Source organism: Felis catus, chromosome E1 (genome assembly GCF_018350175.1).
Source record: "Felis catus isolate Fca126 chromosome E1, F.catus_Fca126_mat1.0, whole genome shotgun sequence".
Lineage (NCBI taxonomy): Eukaryota > Metazoa > Chordata > Mammalia > Carnivora > Felidae > Felis > Felis catus.
In genome coordinates this window covers 57,466,469-57,483,149 of record NC_058381.1, presented here as the reverse complement: position 1 = coordinate 57,483,149, position 16,681 = coordinate 57,466,469, and the positions used below count along the sequence as shown (strand labels likewise).

The 16,681-nt window shown below is 52.9% G+C and overlaps 1 protein-coding gene across 11 annotated transcripts; it reads right to left on the bottom strand.

Annotated features, from left to right (window-relative positions):
* Positions 1-6,873: 6,873 nt before the first annotated feature.
* On the bottom strand, positions 6,874-16,304 carry LOC109494475. Of its 11 annotated transcripts, none has more exons than XR_002149395.3 (4): positions 15,638-16,304; positions 13,156-13,298; positions 12,537-12,641; positions 11,019-12,395 (listed from the first exon to the last, which is right to left on the bottom strand). XR_002149395.3 is itself a non-coding variant. In XM_019818319.2 (3 exons), exons 1-3 carry the CDS (start codon positions 15,029-15,031, stop codon positions 7,805-7,807), a joined length of 645 nt encoding a protein of 214 aa, XP_019673878.2. In that variant the 5' UTR covers positions 15,032-15,619; the 3' UTR covers positions 6,874-7,804. The 11 variants fall into 11 exon arrangements, 2 of the variants coding, with proteins under 2 accessions (XP_019673878.2, XP_019673883.1); XR_002149394.3 differs by having other exon boundaries at positions 13,236-13,298; positions 15,638-16,299; XR_006589985.1 differs by having other exon boundaries at positions 11,019-12,371; positions 13,236-13,298; positions 15,638-16,296.
* Positions 16,305-16,681: the final 377 nt, after the last annotated feature.

Here is a 16,681-nt window from a genome sequence, read left to right as displayed (position 1 = left end):
GGACCTTCAGGACAGGGGACGTCTGTGCCCACACAGGAGCCCCATGCCCCAGGGACCTTCAGGACAGGGACCTCTGTGCCCACACAGGAAGGGGTCTGCCACCTGGGGACCTTGAATAGCCCAGCCTGGCACTAGGAAGCACAAGGGAAAGGGGTCTGAAAGGGTGGGAAGTGACACATAGAAAGTCCAGTCTGGACTGGAGGCCACTAACAAATGTTTCAAGTGAGCCCAATGTAGTGAGTGGGCTCAGACAAGCCCAGTAGACCCAGAGCAAGAACCTGCACTTGAACTTATAGGACGTGGACCCCAGGGCCTCGTCCTGCCCTTTACGGGCTGTGCGACCTCCTTACAATCTTGGACCTCTGTTTCTGCACCTATAAAATGGGATGGTGAGTCATTGTGAGGGGTGAGTGAGCCTGGCATACAGTAGGTGCTTAATGAATGCCTAATGAGCCTGGGTCACCCCAGCTTTGTTTCATATATATCCTAGGAGGGCCCATGCACTCTACCTGGGGCTTTACATTGTTACTTTTAAAATTGCATTGGGAAGTTTTCAGAAAGGTTAAAAACAAGATTCCCAAAGAAAATGGGAGACAGAGACTGACTGAGAAATCTGGCCTCAGAGTCAGAAAGTTTGCTCAAAAGGGTGTGGTCGGTTGGAAAACACGCCCCCTAATCCTAATCTCCACAAGTGAGGTGTTATCTTATTTAAAAAAAGGGTCCCTGTAGGGGCGCCTGGGGGGGTTTAGTCAGTTAAGTCAGTTTAAACTGACTGGTTTAGTCAGTTAAGCTTCCGACTTCAGCTCAGGTCATGATCTCCCGGTTCATGGAGTTCGAGCCCCGCGTCGGGCTCTGTGCTGATGGCTCAGAGTCAGGAGCCTGCTTCGGATTCTGTGTCTCCCTCTTCCTCCGCCCCTCCCCTGCTCGATCTCTGTCTCTCTGTCTCTCTCTCAAAAAACAAACAAACATCAAAAATTTTTTTAAAGCAAAAGGGTCTTTGTAGACGTGATTAAGGATCTTTGGATGAGGAGATCATCCTGCATTCTCGGGGGAAGGGGACCCTAAATGCCATTGCAGGTGTCCTTACAAGAGAAAGACAGAGGGAGGTTTGTGACCTCGGGAGGCAGTCACTGTGGGAACACTGCCACAGGCCAAGACCATCTGGAGTCACCGAGAGCTGTAAGAGGCAGGAAGGATCGTCGTCCCCTGGAGGGAGTGAGGCCCTGCTGACATCTTGATTTCAGACCAGTGGCCTCGAGCCGTGGGAGAATCAATTTGTGTTGTTTCAAGCCCCAAGTTTACAGTAATGTGTTAATAGCAGCGACAGGAAACCGATGCCAAAGGGAAAACAAGTTTATCTCCGGGAGTCCTACCCTTCACTGCGGAGGCCAGAGGAGGAGGAGACCTGACCCGCTCACCCCACGACGGCCCTGCCGGGACCCCTGCCCTCGCCCTCAATTGGAATTCCTCTCGGTGCACGTGCTTCAGGTGGGGCTGGCTCTCTGCCTCGGTTTGTCCTTCTGCAGGCACGGACTTGCGTACCCCCACTGGCAGGGGGCTGCTCCTGGGGGTGTTGCCTGCCCCCAGGGCCCCCTGCCTTAGCTCTGGAAAAGCCCTGAGCCAGAACACAGGAGGGCTGGAGGCACCTTCCTACACAGCGGGCCCACAGCTGGGCTCGCAGGCGGGCCAGAGGGATTTGGGCCCAGACAGCCTGACCCCAAATGGGTCCGTAGGTCAGGCATGCCCTGTGATTGTACAATCTGCCCAGTGCGCTGTGAGGAAAGAACAGGCCGTCTTAAAGCTGGTGAGACGACGGTCTGGGCCGGCCAGGACCCACCATGAAAGGAAGCCCACCGGGGAGCTCGGACAGGGAGGCGAACACACGCCTGGGCCTCACCATCTTGTTTGAGCACCAGGATCCACAACCCTTGCTTGCCCGACCTGGCAACGCCGGGCTGAGCACCTGTGCCCGCAGCTGTGCGGGGCTATTGCGGTGCGGTGAGGCCTCCTGATGGTCGCGGCGATGGGTCAGAGCAAGAACCGAGCTCCAGACGGCGAACTCCTTCTCGCCCAGAGTCCCAGAGGGTAGCCGCCAGGTCCTCTGTTCACTCCGTGGGGAGAGGGGACCGGGGAGGGAGGCGGGGGGAGCCCACAGGACCCCAATTCCCACCTGTTATGTGGCTCAGCCCTGAGAGGCTGCTTCAGGTGCCGGCTCCCAATTGCAGCGCCCGCCCTGGGGGGATAGAACCGCTTCCCTCGGACCCAAGGATTCGGGGCAGAGACGGTCAGGGAGGGCCTCAGAGCTGCCCCGCATCCTGAACCAGTGGTGAACCTACCAGGAGAATCCGTCTGTGCCGGGAATGGGAGCTGCAGGTTCCGCCCCGGACGCAAGGTGCCACAGCGGAGGGCCCGGCGGAGCTGGGGGTGCCCGGATGCGGCGCTGGCCACTCTGGGGATGCTGGTCCCTGCAGGTGCAGTCAGAGGGAAGCTGGCCCCACTCCGCTCCAAAACAAAACTATCGCCCGCAGCCTGGCTCATCCCAGGGCCGGCTCTGCAGGCCCCATCACCCCTGTTTCTCGCTCAGGGGCGATCGCTGCCCTGCCCTCCGGGGCAGCCTAAATCTAGGTCACAGTCACAAAAATCATGCAGCATTTTATTTTATGGTTTCTACGAACTGCTCGCCTGGGCCTTCACCACCCTGTTACCACTGATGAAGTTTTGCGGGGGGTGGGGGGAGGCCCGGAGCCGACAGCCGAGAAAGAATTCTCGAGACGTCTTGGGTGCCAAAAGGCGATTTTGTTAAACCACGGGGACAGGGGGACGGGACCCGTGGGCAGGAAGCGCTGCGCTGGGGTTGTGATGGGTGACGGGTTGTATCCCCTCAGGTGGGGAGGGGGGCAGGGACAGCGTACGTCTCTAAGGAATCTTGGACGCAAGGTTTCCGGGACCTTGAGGGGCTAGCTGTTGCTGGGAAAACTCAATGTATTACCATTTAATAAAACCTCCGTCCTGAGACCCTTCAGATGTGTATCGGGGGCCATGAGCTTGGAGTGGGATTGCCAGCATATAGCTTGGGGCCGTCGAGATGAAGGAAGTGGACTTACAGGGTCCCCGAGGTTGGGATCACGTTAAGCCGAGATTCCCTTGTGCCCCCCGCAAAGTGTCACCATCGAGGCAGCCGAGCTCCTAGAGGAAGGTCATCCTGCTGGTTTCCAGGACTCGTCAGTGGGCTGTAGGCAGTAAGGGAATTTAGTTTCTCCTCTGCCTTAGTTTCCCACGTCACCACGGCAAGGACTTTGACCCCTTTCCATCTCGATGAGGTGACATGAGGGCTCCAGGAAACGGAGTCGATCGGTTTCTGGAGATCAGACTCTGGAAAAGATGGCCTTTTTCTTGCCGTTTCCTAAGCTATCTGTCCGCCGAAGGAGACTCCCGTCCTGCACGACTGCGATACAGCTGCAGAGGCCCGGAAGAAATCCGGATTATCCGCCAAGCCCAGGCCGGGACCAGTCACAACCTACACTTTTCCCCGTTTATTCTCTTCGGAGGAAAAGGAAGGGAAGAAACGTTTTGAGTCTGAGGCCATTTTTGTATTTCAGAAACAAAACACACGGAACAGGATGAAAACCAAACCCCCCCACCCCCCCCCCTGCCTCGGCTCTCTTTTGTCCCAGCTGAGCTGCCTCCAGCTGGCTCACCAGGCGGCAAGGAGACTGGAGTCACGGGGCCAGTAGGGCCATCAGCGCCTCCTCTCCCGGGCAGTCGTCCTGGGTTGCTGCATATTCAGGGCTGCCCCCCACCCTTCCGGCGCAGTGGTCTGCACGACCCCCCGTGACGCGTCTGATTTGCAGGGACATGGGCTCCCCAGCCCCTCGCCTGCTATGCAGACACTGCCCGGACTGTAGGCTGAGGCGCTGACGTGACGGAGGAGAGGGAGGTCCTTCTGCGTCTCCCCTTCCCCTGTTCACACCCTGTCTCCTTCAAAAGTAAATGCACATTGGGGCGCCTGGGTGGCGCAGTCGGTTGAGCGTCCAACTTCAGCCAGGTCACGATCTCGCGGTCCGGGAGTTCGAGCCCCGCGTCGGGCTCTGGGCTGATGGCTCGGAGCCTGGAGCCTGTTTCTGATTCTGTGTCTCCCTCTCTCTCTCTGCCCCTCCCCCGTTCATGCTCTGTCTCTTTCTGTCCCAAAAATAAATAAACGTTGAAAAAAAAATTTAAAAAAAAACAAAAGTAAATGCACATTTAAAAAAATAATAAAAAAAAAAACAAAGCCTATTTTGGGGGTTTTTTTGGGTTTTGTTTCGTTTTGTTTTTACCTTGCGAACAAGTGAGCCTACACTCCGATGTAGAGACCCAGCACAGCAAGCCTCTGTTTCCTCCCACGGGGTAGGGGAGCAGAACAAGAGAAATTTGGGGGCGACAGGATTAGCCACGCATCGTAGAAGAAAGTCCTGGGAACAACGGACCCTGCGTCCGACTGGGCAATAAAGGATCCACCACTGAAGGTATAAAGGGAAGCGTGAGCTGTGGGTTCCGAGAGAGCCGGAAACAGAACCACAGGAAGCAGGTCTGTGCAAACAGATGTGGGGAGAGCAAGCTGCAGCGGCCACCCCACCGAAGCAGGACTCCGCCTGCCACGGCCTGGCTGTGTGGCTTTGTTTTAAGCCCCTTACCTTCTCCGGGCTTCGTTTTCCTCTGTCCGAAGACCCGGCCTCCTGTCTTCTTTCCAGCGCTAACGTCTTTGATGCAATGACTAGGAATCACGGAAAGCAGGGATTCCTAGAACACACAAAACCACCTGCTTGTTTCTTTAAACCTTGCTCTCCCCGAGCTATCTCTTAATTCAAATACTCAGGAATTTCTGTGTAAGTTATTAAGCTCATCATAACAAAGCGTTCAGTGTTTAAGTCATTTGATCTTTTTTTAATTATTATTATTATCCTTGATGTAGTAATTCCCCTTCTAGGAGTCTGAACAAAGGGTGAGCATTGAGGCACAGACTCATTGCCAAAGATGTGCTATTTGACCATGACCAGCAAAGAATCAGAAGACAAAGTCAACAAACAAACAAACAAAAAGACAACCCACAGATGAAGACAATCAACATAAAGCGTAACTATCCGTGGAAATTTTCACAGTGGTATTTTTTTAATTTTTTTTTCAACGTTTTTATTTTATTTTTGGGACAGAGAGAGACAGAGCATGAACTGGGGAGGGGCAGAGAGAGAGGGAGACACAGAATCGGAAGCAGGCTCCAGGCTCTGAGCCATCAGCCCAGAGCCCAACGCGGGGCTCGAACTCACGGACCGCGAGATCGTGACCTGAGCTGAAGTCGGACGCTCAACCGACTGCGCCACCCAGGCGCCCCTTTTATTTATTTATTTTTTTTTATTTTTTTAATTATTTTTTTTTTCACAGTGGTATTTTTTTAAACGATGAAGTATTCCCAGTGTAAATGCGCACACAGAAACACGCCCAGACACACGATAAATATCGCCAATAGCACACGGCTCTTTCCTCTTGGAGACTGGACTCAGGCTCAGGATCCTACTTAACACAGCCCTCCGAAAAGCCACCATCAGTTGGAGCTGGCGTTCGGACGAAACTTACTAGCGACCTCAGTCTGAGACCCTTCGGCGAGAAGTCCAACAGTCAAGGTCAGGGTGAAAAAGGAAACTTAAATAGGAGCTTGGTGGAAGGTCAAATGAAGGCGAGCGCAGGGAAGTGATGGCCCATTAGGGACGAGAGAGTCACTTCCTAGGATGAGGTGGTTGGAGACTGAATACGTTTCCTGCTGCTTTGGTTGGAATTCTAGGAGCAGAAAGTTGTTCTTCTGAGGCAAATTAGAAGCTTTGGGGTTTTCTAGTCTCCCCATTCCTGGAGGGGGATGGTCCTGGGAGTCTTAGCTACTCGAAAATGCCAGACTCTCGGGGCTGAATGGATGCTGCTGCAGACAGCATCTCTTAGTTGTTTGAGAATCGATAGGCTTTGGGGGGAAACTCCTTCAAAAGTAGGTCTGCCCCAGATCGTCAACCACCGCGTGACGAAACATCACCGTGATGGTGCCAGGTGCCGCCTGAGGGTCTCTGGGCTGGCAGAGGGAGGACCGGGGTCCCCCTGGGCACCTCGCCAAGGAGGCTGGGAAGAGCCATTCGTCCCGTCCCTCCTCGTGGAGGACAGATGCTCCGAGGACAGGGAGATTAAGGGGCTGAGCCATAGAAATTTACGGACCACGTGCGAGCAGGGGGACGCAATCTTGCTGCCCGGCGACACCTGGGCCCCATCGCCTGCATCCGAGATGACAGAGTGACTTCTCCCGGCGGCCACGCGCCCCTTCCCCCAACAGACGCTCTCCATTACCCTCGCGGGACTGCGTGATTTCCAGGACCGAGTTTCTTAGATTAAGTCCTTTATTAACCCTCGGGCGGGAGGGGGGAAAATGGGCGGAGACAAGAGCCTTCTCCGTGTCTTCATTTCCTCCCCCCCCCGCCCCCCATAAATCCATTCCGAGTCAATGACATTTGCAGAGTGTATTTTCACGGGTCTCCATAATCCCTTCAGAATATGAAGGCTGCATTACTTTATCTTTGGTTACATTAACTTCAATTTTCCTTATGAGTTAGTATTTGGCTAAAAATTAATATAGTGAAGTTGAAAAGAACCTTACGATAGGAAAAAGACTAGTCTCATCTCTGGCTGCTCAGATCCCGGAGTACACTGGGGTTAATGTAATTAACTTACAATTTGAGCCTGGGTTGTGTGTATACACTGAATCTCCCCACTGGAAACGAGATTAGATTTTATTACTCTATATATCCTGGTTATCTTCACTGTGCCAGCTCGGTGCCGCAGTGCAAATGCAGAACCATCTGGTACTGAGCCCATGCAGTTTATTTAAGGATTTAATTAAATGCTCTAAATGGAGAGCTTCTCTGAATTAACATTTTAAATGTGACTGATTCCAGGTTTAATATTGTCTTAATGCCAACCTGGGAAACTCCGTGGTCAAGTTGTTGACGTTCGAATTGAATTCATTTGGGTGGCTGGGGGGGGGGGGGGAGATCCATTAATTAATCTAAACAACTAATGGGGATTGGTTCTGACTTTTGATGAAGATTATTTACTGAGACAATTTGCAAGGAATAAAGAGTCACAGTAGGCAAATGCTTAATTGAATTCAAAAAAGTCTCATTGTGTGTAATATCAGGGACGCATCGTGGGAGTGAGCTTTGAAATACCATGAAAGGGGCCATTGCTTCAGTATCTTCGTAGCTGTGCACTAATAACAGAGTGAATGGGTAATTACATTTTCCCGGGTAATTTGCTGCTTGCAAAAGGACAACAGGTCTGGCTGGCTAATCGCTTCCGTGGTAAGAGATTTCTAAAAGCACAAACTTTGCCCTTGGAAGGCAAGGGACCCCAGTGGTGGCCCAAAGGCAAAGCTATCTGACTCCGTCTCAGCCGCACACAGCTCTGTCCTCACTGGCAGGAGCTCGGCCGGCTGAAAAAGCCCGCCTCCACCCCCGCAAAGCCCCCAGGTAGCTCCTTTGCCAGACGCCAGTGTCTCTGATGAATCCGGTTGAATTAAGCGAGGACGAGCATCCCCGGTCCGTCCATCCGTCTTTCCTTCGGTTTTCACCAACGGGGTCAGCACAAGTCGGACCTCTGCTTGGAGGAAAATGGAACGTTGCCCCAGCAACCAGTACGACACCCATTCTGCCCGGCCTTCAAGGCCCAGGGCTGTCCCTGCTCCACGCAGAATCCAAAGATCACTGCTGGTCACGGTGCCCTCTCTCCCGGCCGGTCAAGGGCTTGCCCCGGCTTCTCTGATGTAGCTCAGGTCCTGTAGCACCAGCATCACTGGGCGTGTTAGAAAGGCAGACTCCCAGCCCAAGTCCAGAATCTGCCTTCGGCCAGACCCCCAGGGGGCTGTGCCCTTTCGAGTTGAGGCCACGTACCCGGGGCACTTATTCTGTGGGATAATTATGCCGCCCGGCTGAATGAGCTTTTCCTTCTCTGGTCCCCCTGGTGTCAGGGCTCTGCTTCTCTGGGATCTGCCGTGACCCCCAGGACCGGAAGAGACCTTGGAAAAGACGGAAGTGATTGGTGGTTTCTCCCCAAACCTCTCTCCAACCTGGTTGGGGGCGGGGAGCCCAGGAGCTGATTCCTCCGAACTGGGTACCACAGGAACTCAACCCTGCCAAGGCCAGCGAGCACCTGACTCCCACTGTGACCCCCCTCAGAGCCTCAGGCCTGGGGACACTCAAGAGTGAATGAGCGGTCGGTCATTACCGTGGGATGGATGCCAATAGCTCCTAGACGCCCGTTCTAGTCAATGGCTTGTCCTCAACAGAGCGGACTTGATGTCCCCCGAAAAGGTCCCCGTGCTCTGTGTCCGGCCAGCCAGACCCCCGCCTCCCACGTGCAGATCTGTTCACGTTTTGCTGGAAAGTGCACCTGGGTTCTGATTGTGTAAAGCTGGGCCTAACGTGATTTTTGCCAAACAAATCAATGATGCAAAGGTGATCTGTGCGACAGAAGAGTTGTGTTCTGTAAAACGGCTCACCCCACGGAGGAGGCCTCCTCTGTGCACTTACAGTTTGTCTGAGAGCACTGGTGACTTAAGTGAGGGCAGATGGGGTAAAGAAATAAAAGTGTCAGGGCACCTGGTGGGTCAGTCGGTTAAGCGTCCGACTTCGGCTCAGGTCATGATCTCACAGTCCGTGGGTTCGAGCCCGGCGTCGGGCTCTGTGCCGACCGCTCAGAGCCTGGAGCCTGCTTGGGATTCTGTGTGTCCCTCTGTCTCTGCCCCTCCCCTGCTCATGCTCTGTCTCTCTCTGTCTCTCAAAAATAAATAAATGTTAAAAAAAAAATTAAGAAACATGCAGTGCCTGGGTGGCTCAGTCGGTTAAGCATCAGACTCCGGCTCAGGTCATGATCTCGCGGTTCGTGGGTTGCAGCCCCGCATCAGGCTCTGTGCTGACAGCTCAGAGCCTGGAGCCCGCTCCAGATTCTGTGTCTCCCTCTCTCTCTGCCCCCGCCCCCGCCCCACTCACACTCTGTCTCTCAAAAAAAATAAATAAACATTAAAAAAAAAAAAAAAGGAAAGAAAAAGTGTTAAAAAGCCAAGCGATCAGAGCGAAGGAGACGATCCGGAAAGAAAGAAAACAAGCAGCGGGTATTTGCAAACCACAGTGGGTATTTCAAATTGGGGACGCTCCCAATTTGCAAACCTGATAAGGAACCAATACCCGTAACACACAAGGAACTCTTATAACTCGACAGCAGAAAAACCCAAACAACCCAATTAAACCATGGGCAAAAGACTCGAAGGGACATTTCTCCAAAGAAGACATCCAAATGGCCAACGGATGTATTCACGGGCATATCAAAAGAGATTCAACATCGCTGATCAGGAAAATGTCAATCAAAACCATCTCACTGGGACCTGTTAGGATGGCCGTTAAAAATATCTACATATGGAGAGAAAACACGTACTGGTGAGGAGGTAGAGAAATTGGGAGGCCCGTGCACCCTTGGTGGCGAGGTAAAATGGCACAGCCACTGTGGAAGACAGTGCGGAGTTTCCTCAGCCAGTTAAAAATAGAACTATCAGCAATCTTACTGGTGCAAATTTCTCCAAAAGAATTAGAGTCTGGATCTTGAAGCGATCATCGCCCTCCTACGTTCATCGCACCGTTATTCACAACAGCAAAGATGTGGAAGCAACCAAAACGTCCACCGGCAGATGGATGGATACAGAAGGTGTGGTTCATCCATACGATGGGATATTATGTATTCAGTCTTAAGAAGGAAGGAAATTCTGACACCAGCTACAATATGCATGAGCCTGGAGGGTGTGGGGCTCCGCGAACTAAGCCAGTTTCAGAAGACCAAATACTGTGGGATTCCATTTATATGAGAGAATGAAAGCGCTCGAACTTGAACTTGTAGAGGCGGAAGGTAGAGCAGCATTTGCCAGGGGCTGAGGGGAGGGGCAAGCAGGAACGTGACTCAATGTGTGTGAGGTTTCAGTTACCCAGACGAGAAAGGTCTAGAGATGTGCTGTACAATGTTGCACTTACGGTTAACAGTAGTATTCCATACACTTAAAAATTTGTCAAGAAAGTTAAAAAAAAAGGGGGGGGGCGCTTGGGTGGCTCAGTGGGTTAAGCGTCTGACTTCAGCTCAGGTCATGATCTCACAGCCCGTGAGTTCGAGCCCCGCGTCCAGCTCTGTGCTGATGGCTCAGAGCCTGGATCCTGCTTGGGATTCTGTGTCTCCCTCTCTCTCTGCCCCTCCCCCACTCACGCTCTGTCTCTCTCTATCAAAAAATGAAGAAATGTTAAAAACATTTTTTTTTAAGCCAACCAATAACAGTATTGTACCAATGTTAACTTCTCAGTTTTAGCAAATGTGCCATGGTTATTTTAAGATGTTAACATTTCAGGGGCGCCTGGGTGGCTCAGTCAGTTAAGCGTCTGACTCTGGATTTAGGCTCAGGTCATGATCTCATCGTTCATGGGATTGAGCCCCGCATTGGGCTCTGTGCTGACAGCATGGAGCCTGCTTGGGATTCTCTCTCTCTCTTTCTCTCTCTGCCCTTCCCCTGCTGGTGCTCCTTCCCCTCCCCCATCTCAAAATAAATAAATGAACATTTTTAAAAAAGATGTTACCATTCAGGAAGCTGGCGAAGGCCATGTGGCCAGGCTTCTCCATCTCGGTTCTACTGACATTTTGAACTAGATCCTTCCTTGTGGTGGGGCCATCCTGTGGATTTTAGGATGTTTAGTGGCACCCCACTGGGTGCCAGGAGCAGTCCTACCTACCCACCCCCCCATGTGACACCCACAGTGTCCCCTCACCCTGCTGAATGTCCCCTGGCGGGGACGCTCCCAATTAAGAACCACTGTCAAACAGAACCCTTTGCCCGGTCTTTGCACTGTTCTAGAAATCTAAAATTATTTCGAAATTAAAAGTTTATGCCATAACACCAAAGGGACAATCCATGAAAGAAATCATTGATAAGCCCAGCTTTATTAAGATTAAAAACCACTGCTCTGCAAAAAAGTAGGTTCAAAAGAATGAGGAGACGAGCCACAGACTGAGAGACAGTATTTGCAAAGGACACATCTGATAAGGGACTATTACCTGATATATATAAAGAACTCCTACAATTCAACAGTAAGAAAACAAGCAGCCCAGTTAAAGATGGGCCAAAGACTTTGACAGCTCTCCAAAGGAGATATAAGATGGCAAATAAGCATGGAAGTATGCTTTACATCATGTCATCAGGGAAATACAAATTAAAGCAACAATGAGACACCGCTACATGTCTCTTAGATTGGCCCAACACCCAACGCCGGTGAAGATATGGAGTAGGAGGAACTCACTCACCGCTGGCGGGGATGCAAAACGGCGCAGCCACTGTGGAAGCCAGTTTGGCAGTTTCTTATGAAACTAAACAGACTCTTACCACACGACCCAGCAATCGTGTTCCAGGGTATTCACCCAAAGGAGGTGAAAACTTACCTCCGCACAAAAACCCGCACGTGGATTGCTTATAGCAACTTGATTCACGCTTGCCAAAACTTGGGGGGCAGCCAAGATGCCCTTGAGTAGGTGAAGGGATAAATAGACTGCGGTCCAGCCAGACAGCAGAATGTTATTCAGCACAAAAAGAAATGAGCTATCAAGCCATGAAAAGACACGGAGGAACCTTAAATGCATCTCACTACGTGAAAGAAGCCGGTCGGAAAAGACTACAGACTGTGTGATTCTATCTGTCTGACGTTCTGGAAAAGGCAGGACCATGGGGACAGTAGAAGGATCAGTGGCTGCCCGGGGTTAGCAGGGCAAGGAGGGAGGGATGAGTGGGGGGAGCCCTGAAGATTTTCAGGGCCGTGAAACTACTCTGGATGATACCGTAATGGTGAAAACACGTCATTTTGCATTGGTCCAAACCCATAACGTGTCCAATACCAAGAGCGAAGCTTAATGTAAACTGTGGACTTTGGGTGATAGGACGCGTCCACGGAGCCTCATCCGTTGCAACAAATGTACGCTCTGGTGGGGGTGTTGATCATGGGGGAGGCTGTGCATGAGTGGGAGCAGCGGGTACGCAGGAAAGCACACGAGGCCGGGAAAAACGAGGTCGGAGCAGAGCCAGCACGGATGAACTTCCTCCAGCCCACGGTGTCTCAAATTAGCTCATACTGGAACCTGGTTGTTGCTCGGAGAGTAGCTGTTAGCAGGGTCCCACGAGACTCGGTTCCCCGGAATACACCTTGGGAAACGGTGTTCTCCATCCGTTGTCCTCAACCAGGCGCAGGCTTGCGCCCCAGCGGATAACTGACAACGTCTGAAGGCATCTGCGGATGTCACGAGGAGTGGGGCTGCAGGCACAAAGTGGGTGGGGACCAGGGATGCTGCTCCCGCCCCGCAACGGGCAGGACTCTCCCGTCACACCTGTCAACAGTGTCACAGCTGCGAAGCCTGCCCCCCCCCCCCCCGAGTCACGGGACATTGGCACTTACGAAGCAGTACATTCAGCCGGCATAACTCCTTGAAAAGAAGAGCCCTGCGTCCGCTGTTGCTTATCGACCCGAGGGTCTCTGGGGGCTCCCTGCTAGTGGAGGTGGCTGGGTGGGAACCATGGGAAGAAAGGGACAGTTTGGTCGGCTTTGGAGACCAAGTGCAGGTCCAAACTCGTGCGAAAGCAGAGACGCAAAGGAACACGAACACTCGGATGTCAGCAGGCAGGAGACGTCCCTGTGCCCCTGACACCCGTGATTCTGTCCGCGGAAGAGATTTCACTTGCTCCCACTCACAGGTGCACAGACCCAAACGTGTGGTCCCAGAGGGGATAAAATGGAGCAGAAATATCACCCCATGGGACTCTGGGCTGATCCCTGGCTCTCTCTGGTCCCTAACGGGCAGGCTGTCCCCTGGGAGCGAGCCCTGCCAGACCAGCCTGTCCCCCATTTTTCCTCCTGCCACAGACAGCCCCGTTCCAGGGAGCTAAAGGGAAGCTTTGTGCGAGTTCCTATTTTACTGCATTTATCTCATTGCCAACCTTCAAAATGCCAAACGCTGCCACTTGCCCTGGGGGAAGTAATTTCGTCTCCTACCCCGAATGTCACCGCAGAAACTCACTTCAGACCCCACTGACTGATCGGTTTCTCCTCCACCAGCATCCACCGGCCACGCCAGGCGTCAAAGACAAAGGGACTCACCTCTGCCTCTGCACGCCCTCGGCTCTCTTTGGTATTGAAATCACAAGCTGCCACTTCCAGATCCTGAAAGAGACGCGGAAAATAAGGTATTCGCAGAAGAAGCTTAACTATGACGCGTCCACATTACGAAACAGTACGCAGCTGCTAAAACAATGCAAGCATGTATTGAAGATGGGGAAACGTTCACATTATGACGTTAGCTGGAAAAAAAAAGAATACAATATAAGCTCAAGTTTGTGAAAATAAAACAGAGTAGAACAAAAACCAAAAAAAAGGAAAAAGGGCAGAAAAACATTATCTTTTATGTGCAGCCAGAAAACGTGTAGATAGTTTGCTTCCTTCTTCTGTTCTGTACTGTTCTGTATTTTCCAGAGTACGTATGAATTCGATGATGTGTAATTAAAAGTTCATTTTTTAAAAATGTGTAATGTTTATTCATTTTTGAGAGACAGAGAGAGACCGAGTGTGAGCAGGGGAGGGGCAAGGAGGGAGGGAGACACAGAATCAGAAGCAGGCTCCGGGCTCCGAGCTGTCAGCACAGAGCCCGACGCGGGGCTCGAACTCACAAACTGTAAGATCGTGACCTGAGCCAAAGTCGACCACAGAGCCCCTCAGGCATCCCTGAAAGTCCATTTTTTCTTTTTTCTTTTTTTTTTTAATTTTTTTTAACGTTTATTTATATTTGAGACAGAGAGAGACAGAGCATGAAAGGGGGAGGGTCAGAGACAGGGAGACACAGAATCTGAAACAGGCTCCAGGCTCTGAGCTGTCAGCACAGAGCCTGACGCGGGGCTCGAACTCACAGACCGAGAGATCATGACCCGAGCCGAGGTCGGCCGCTTAACCGACTGAGCCACCCAGGCGCCCCTGAAAGTCCATTTTTAAAAGAAAGCTTAAATCCTGGCGTTCTCCTCAGGTTCGGGGCACTGATGCTCTAGTAAGTGACATCCCACAGGAAGAGGCCACATCTGAAGCCACCGGTCACCTTCTCCCCTGATGTATCGTCAAGAACCTCTCCACAATGAGCCCACAACAGTCATCTTCAGGGCGTTGCTTTCTGGGGGTCGAAGAGGGCAGAAGGGAGTCTCCGGGAAGAACACGGCATGGCCCATTGCCTCAAAGCCAGAGGCACAAAAAAGTTCTTCAATGGCACAAACCCATTCCGACCACAGAACAAGAGCCCTGACCCCTTCCCCTGCCGTCCCGCCCATTTGGACACCTATGGAATTTTCCAGAACCGACTGGTCTTGCAAGATGCTCCCTGGGCCTAGCAGCGTATCTTAGACCTGATACCAGAGTCCAGAGTCCGGCGGACAGGGGGAGCGTATCTGGACGTCCCGAACAGGAAAACTTACCCACCCCGCTCCCACCCTGACATAAGCCGCCAAGCACGCAGGGGATCCATTTCTGGCAAAGCGAGCCTGGAGTGGGGCTCCCCCAATGTGCCTTTGCAACAGTCCCGAGGCGATGTGCTGCTGGTCAGGGGACCCCACCTGGAGAACCAGGGAAGCAACAATCCGGAGGCGGCCAGGTGGAAACACCAGCTCCTCCTCCTCGCGAAAACGGTCGCAGCGCTCCGGATGGCCCGCCCCGGGCACGGATCCAGAGGGCGCGCGCACGCCGCCCCGTGGGTGCGGACACGCCAGGCTTGTGGGCGGGGCTCGGCGCCCGCAGAGGGTAAGCCCCCTCCCCGGGGAAATCTTCTGCGTGGCTGGGGGGACAGGAGCAGGGTCCCTCTCCTTTGTTCGTGCGGACGCCCGTGCCCAGAGCTGTGGTCTCCACTCAGCCCCAACCATCTCCTTGGTGGCCAACTGGCGAGAAACTCATTGGAATTCAGGCTGCTTGTAAACACCTGCGGGTTTTGAGATTTTGCTGAGGTCCGGAGCTCGGGGATTTTGCTCGGGGAGTTTATCAGAGTTAAGTCGGTGTAGGGAAAAAGAGGTGGGTGTGTGCGGTGGGGGGAGATGGCGGGGATCAGTGAAGATTAGTAAATTATTCACACATCGCTCTCTACCAGAACGGAAGCTCGCCTTCCACTCAAGAATGCTTATCAACACCCTTAGGTTTGTTTTTCCATCCATGTTTAAAGGAGGTAGAAGGGGAAATAGCATCATTTTTAATTAAGAAATTAAGCCGTCCCCTTTCCCAAATATTCGGCTCTGAATTCATCACTTCCAGGAGCGGGGGGAGGGGAGAGTCCAAGCATCGCAAGAAAATGGTTTTTTCATCATCCGCAAAATCCGATGCCCAAAATAGCCCCTTTGTTGCCCTGGCAACTAGCATTTGCTCCCTCCCCCTCCCCCCCATCCCTTTGCATATTGCTGCATATTTCTATCACCTCTTTCCAGGCACAGTTCATAAACAGGACGGCATAATAAAGAATGTTATCACCAATGACTTACAGCCCAGCTGCGCTCAGCGAGATAGAAAGCGGGAAGCAAATACAATTTCATGCAGCGAGGGTAACAGATTGATTGGGTGTCCTTCAAATGCGATGCCACCTCTTTAAGTCAGTCCAAATTCAGAAAGAAAGTTGGGCTCGTCCTTTTCCTGGCCGCGATAGACAATCCACGCGGCGATAATGCCCGGGGGTCTCATTAGGACTGGAACCATCCTGCCCCGAGACAGGGATTATTCCGACAGACTTAGCTCTTCTCTCTCCCTCCCTCCCCTCCTCCGCTCCCGTCAAAGGGCCGAGGCCCCGGGATGTGGGCCTTTGCGAATTAATTATCCTCTCTCGCTGAGGATTACTCGGGCTCCATTGCTGGGGGCAGTGGGGGCGGGGCGGGGGCTTTAGCTGATGAAGATCGAGTACGATTTTTCGCATCCGTACCTGGATCCTCCCGTCTGGGGAAGTGGCCGTGTCTGTTATGGGGTCTGTCTCTCTCCCCGGTTCAGGCAAGATCCCACTACGGGCCTGATATTCCTCCTGGGCCCTCGGGTAGACTTCTCAGAATCCCACGCCGTGGTGGGATTCGGCAGGGGAAGCTCTAAAGAACGTGGTCCCGGGGAGAATGAGCAGGAGAACCTCCACCACCGTCCTGGAAAAGCCTACGGGCTGCCTGGGCCCCAGGCACCATCCAGAACGAAGACTCCATCCTTCCTTGTGCAGACACCATTTATGAAGCTGTCCTGAAGGTCGTCCCCGGGCCACTGCAGGAGAGGGAGGCAGAGAAAGCGGTCGCCTTCCTGAAGCCTGCGGAGGGGAGGAGGAGAGAGGGGCACCACGTCTCGTGGGCACCAGGGAAGCATCCCCGGAGCTCGGCTTCCTCCCGGCCGGTGGCCAAGGCCCTTGCAGGTGCCGGTTCCCATGCAGCGGTTGGCCCGGGCTAAAGAGTTTGGGCAGGTGGCTCTTTGGGGGGGTGGGGCCCCGCAGGGGGGAAGAAGACGACTAGGGTGATGGGGTCGCCCTCCCGCGCCCCCTGGGTTCTTGGCTCCGTCCAGGC

Bases quoted from the DNA above. Each gene is read 5' to 3' on its own strand.
- LOC109494475 (XM_019818319.2), bottom strand. From the start codon at position 15,031: ATGGTTGGGGCTGAGTGGAGACCACAGCTCTGGGCACGGGCGTCCGCA. The intron at 13,299-14,728 runs GTGGGGTCCCCT...CGTCTCTTTCAG, and splicing joins TTGCTTCCCTGGTTCTCCAG to GATCTGGAAGTGGCAGCTTG. The intron at 8,084-13,235 runs GTGAGTCCCTTT...GTCTTTTCCAAG, and splicing joins GAGGGCGTGCAGAGGCAGAG to GTCTCTTCCGGTCCTGGGGG.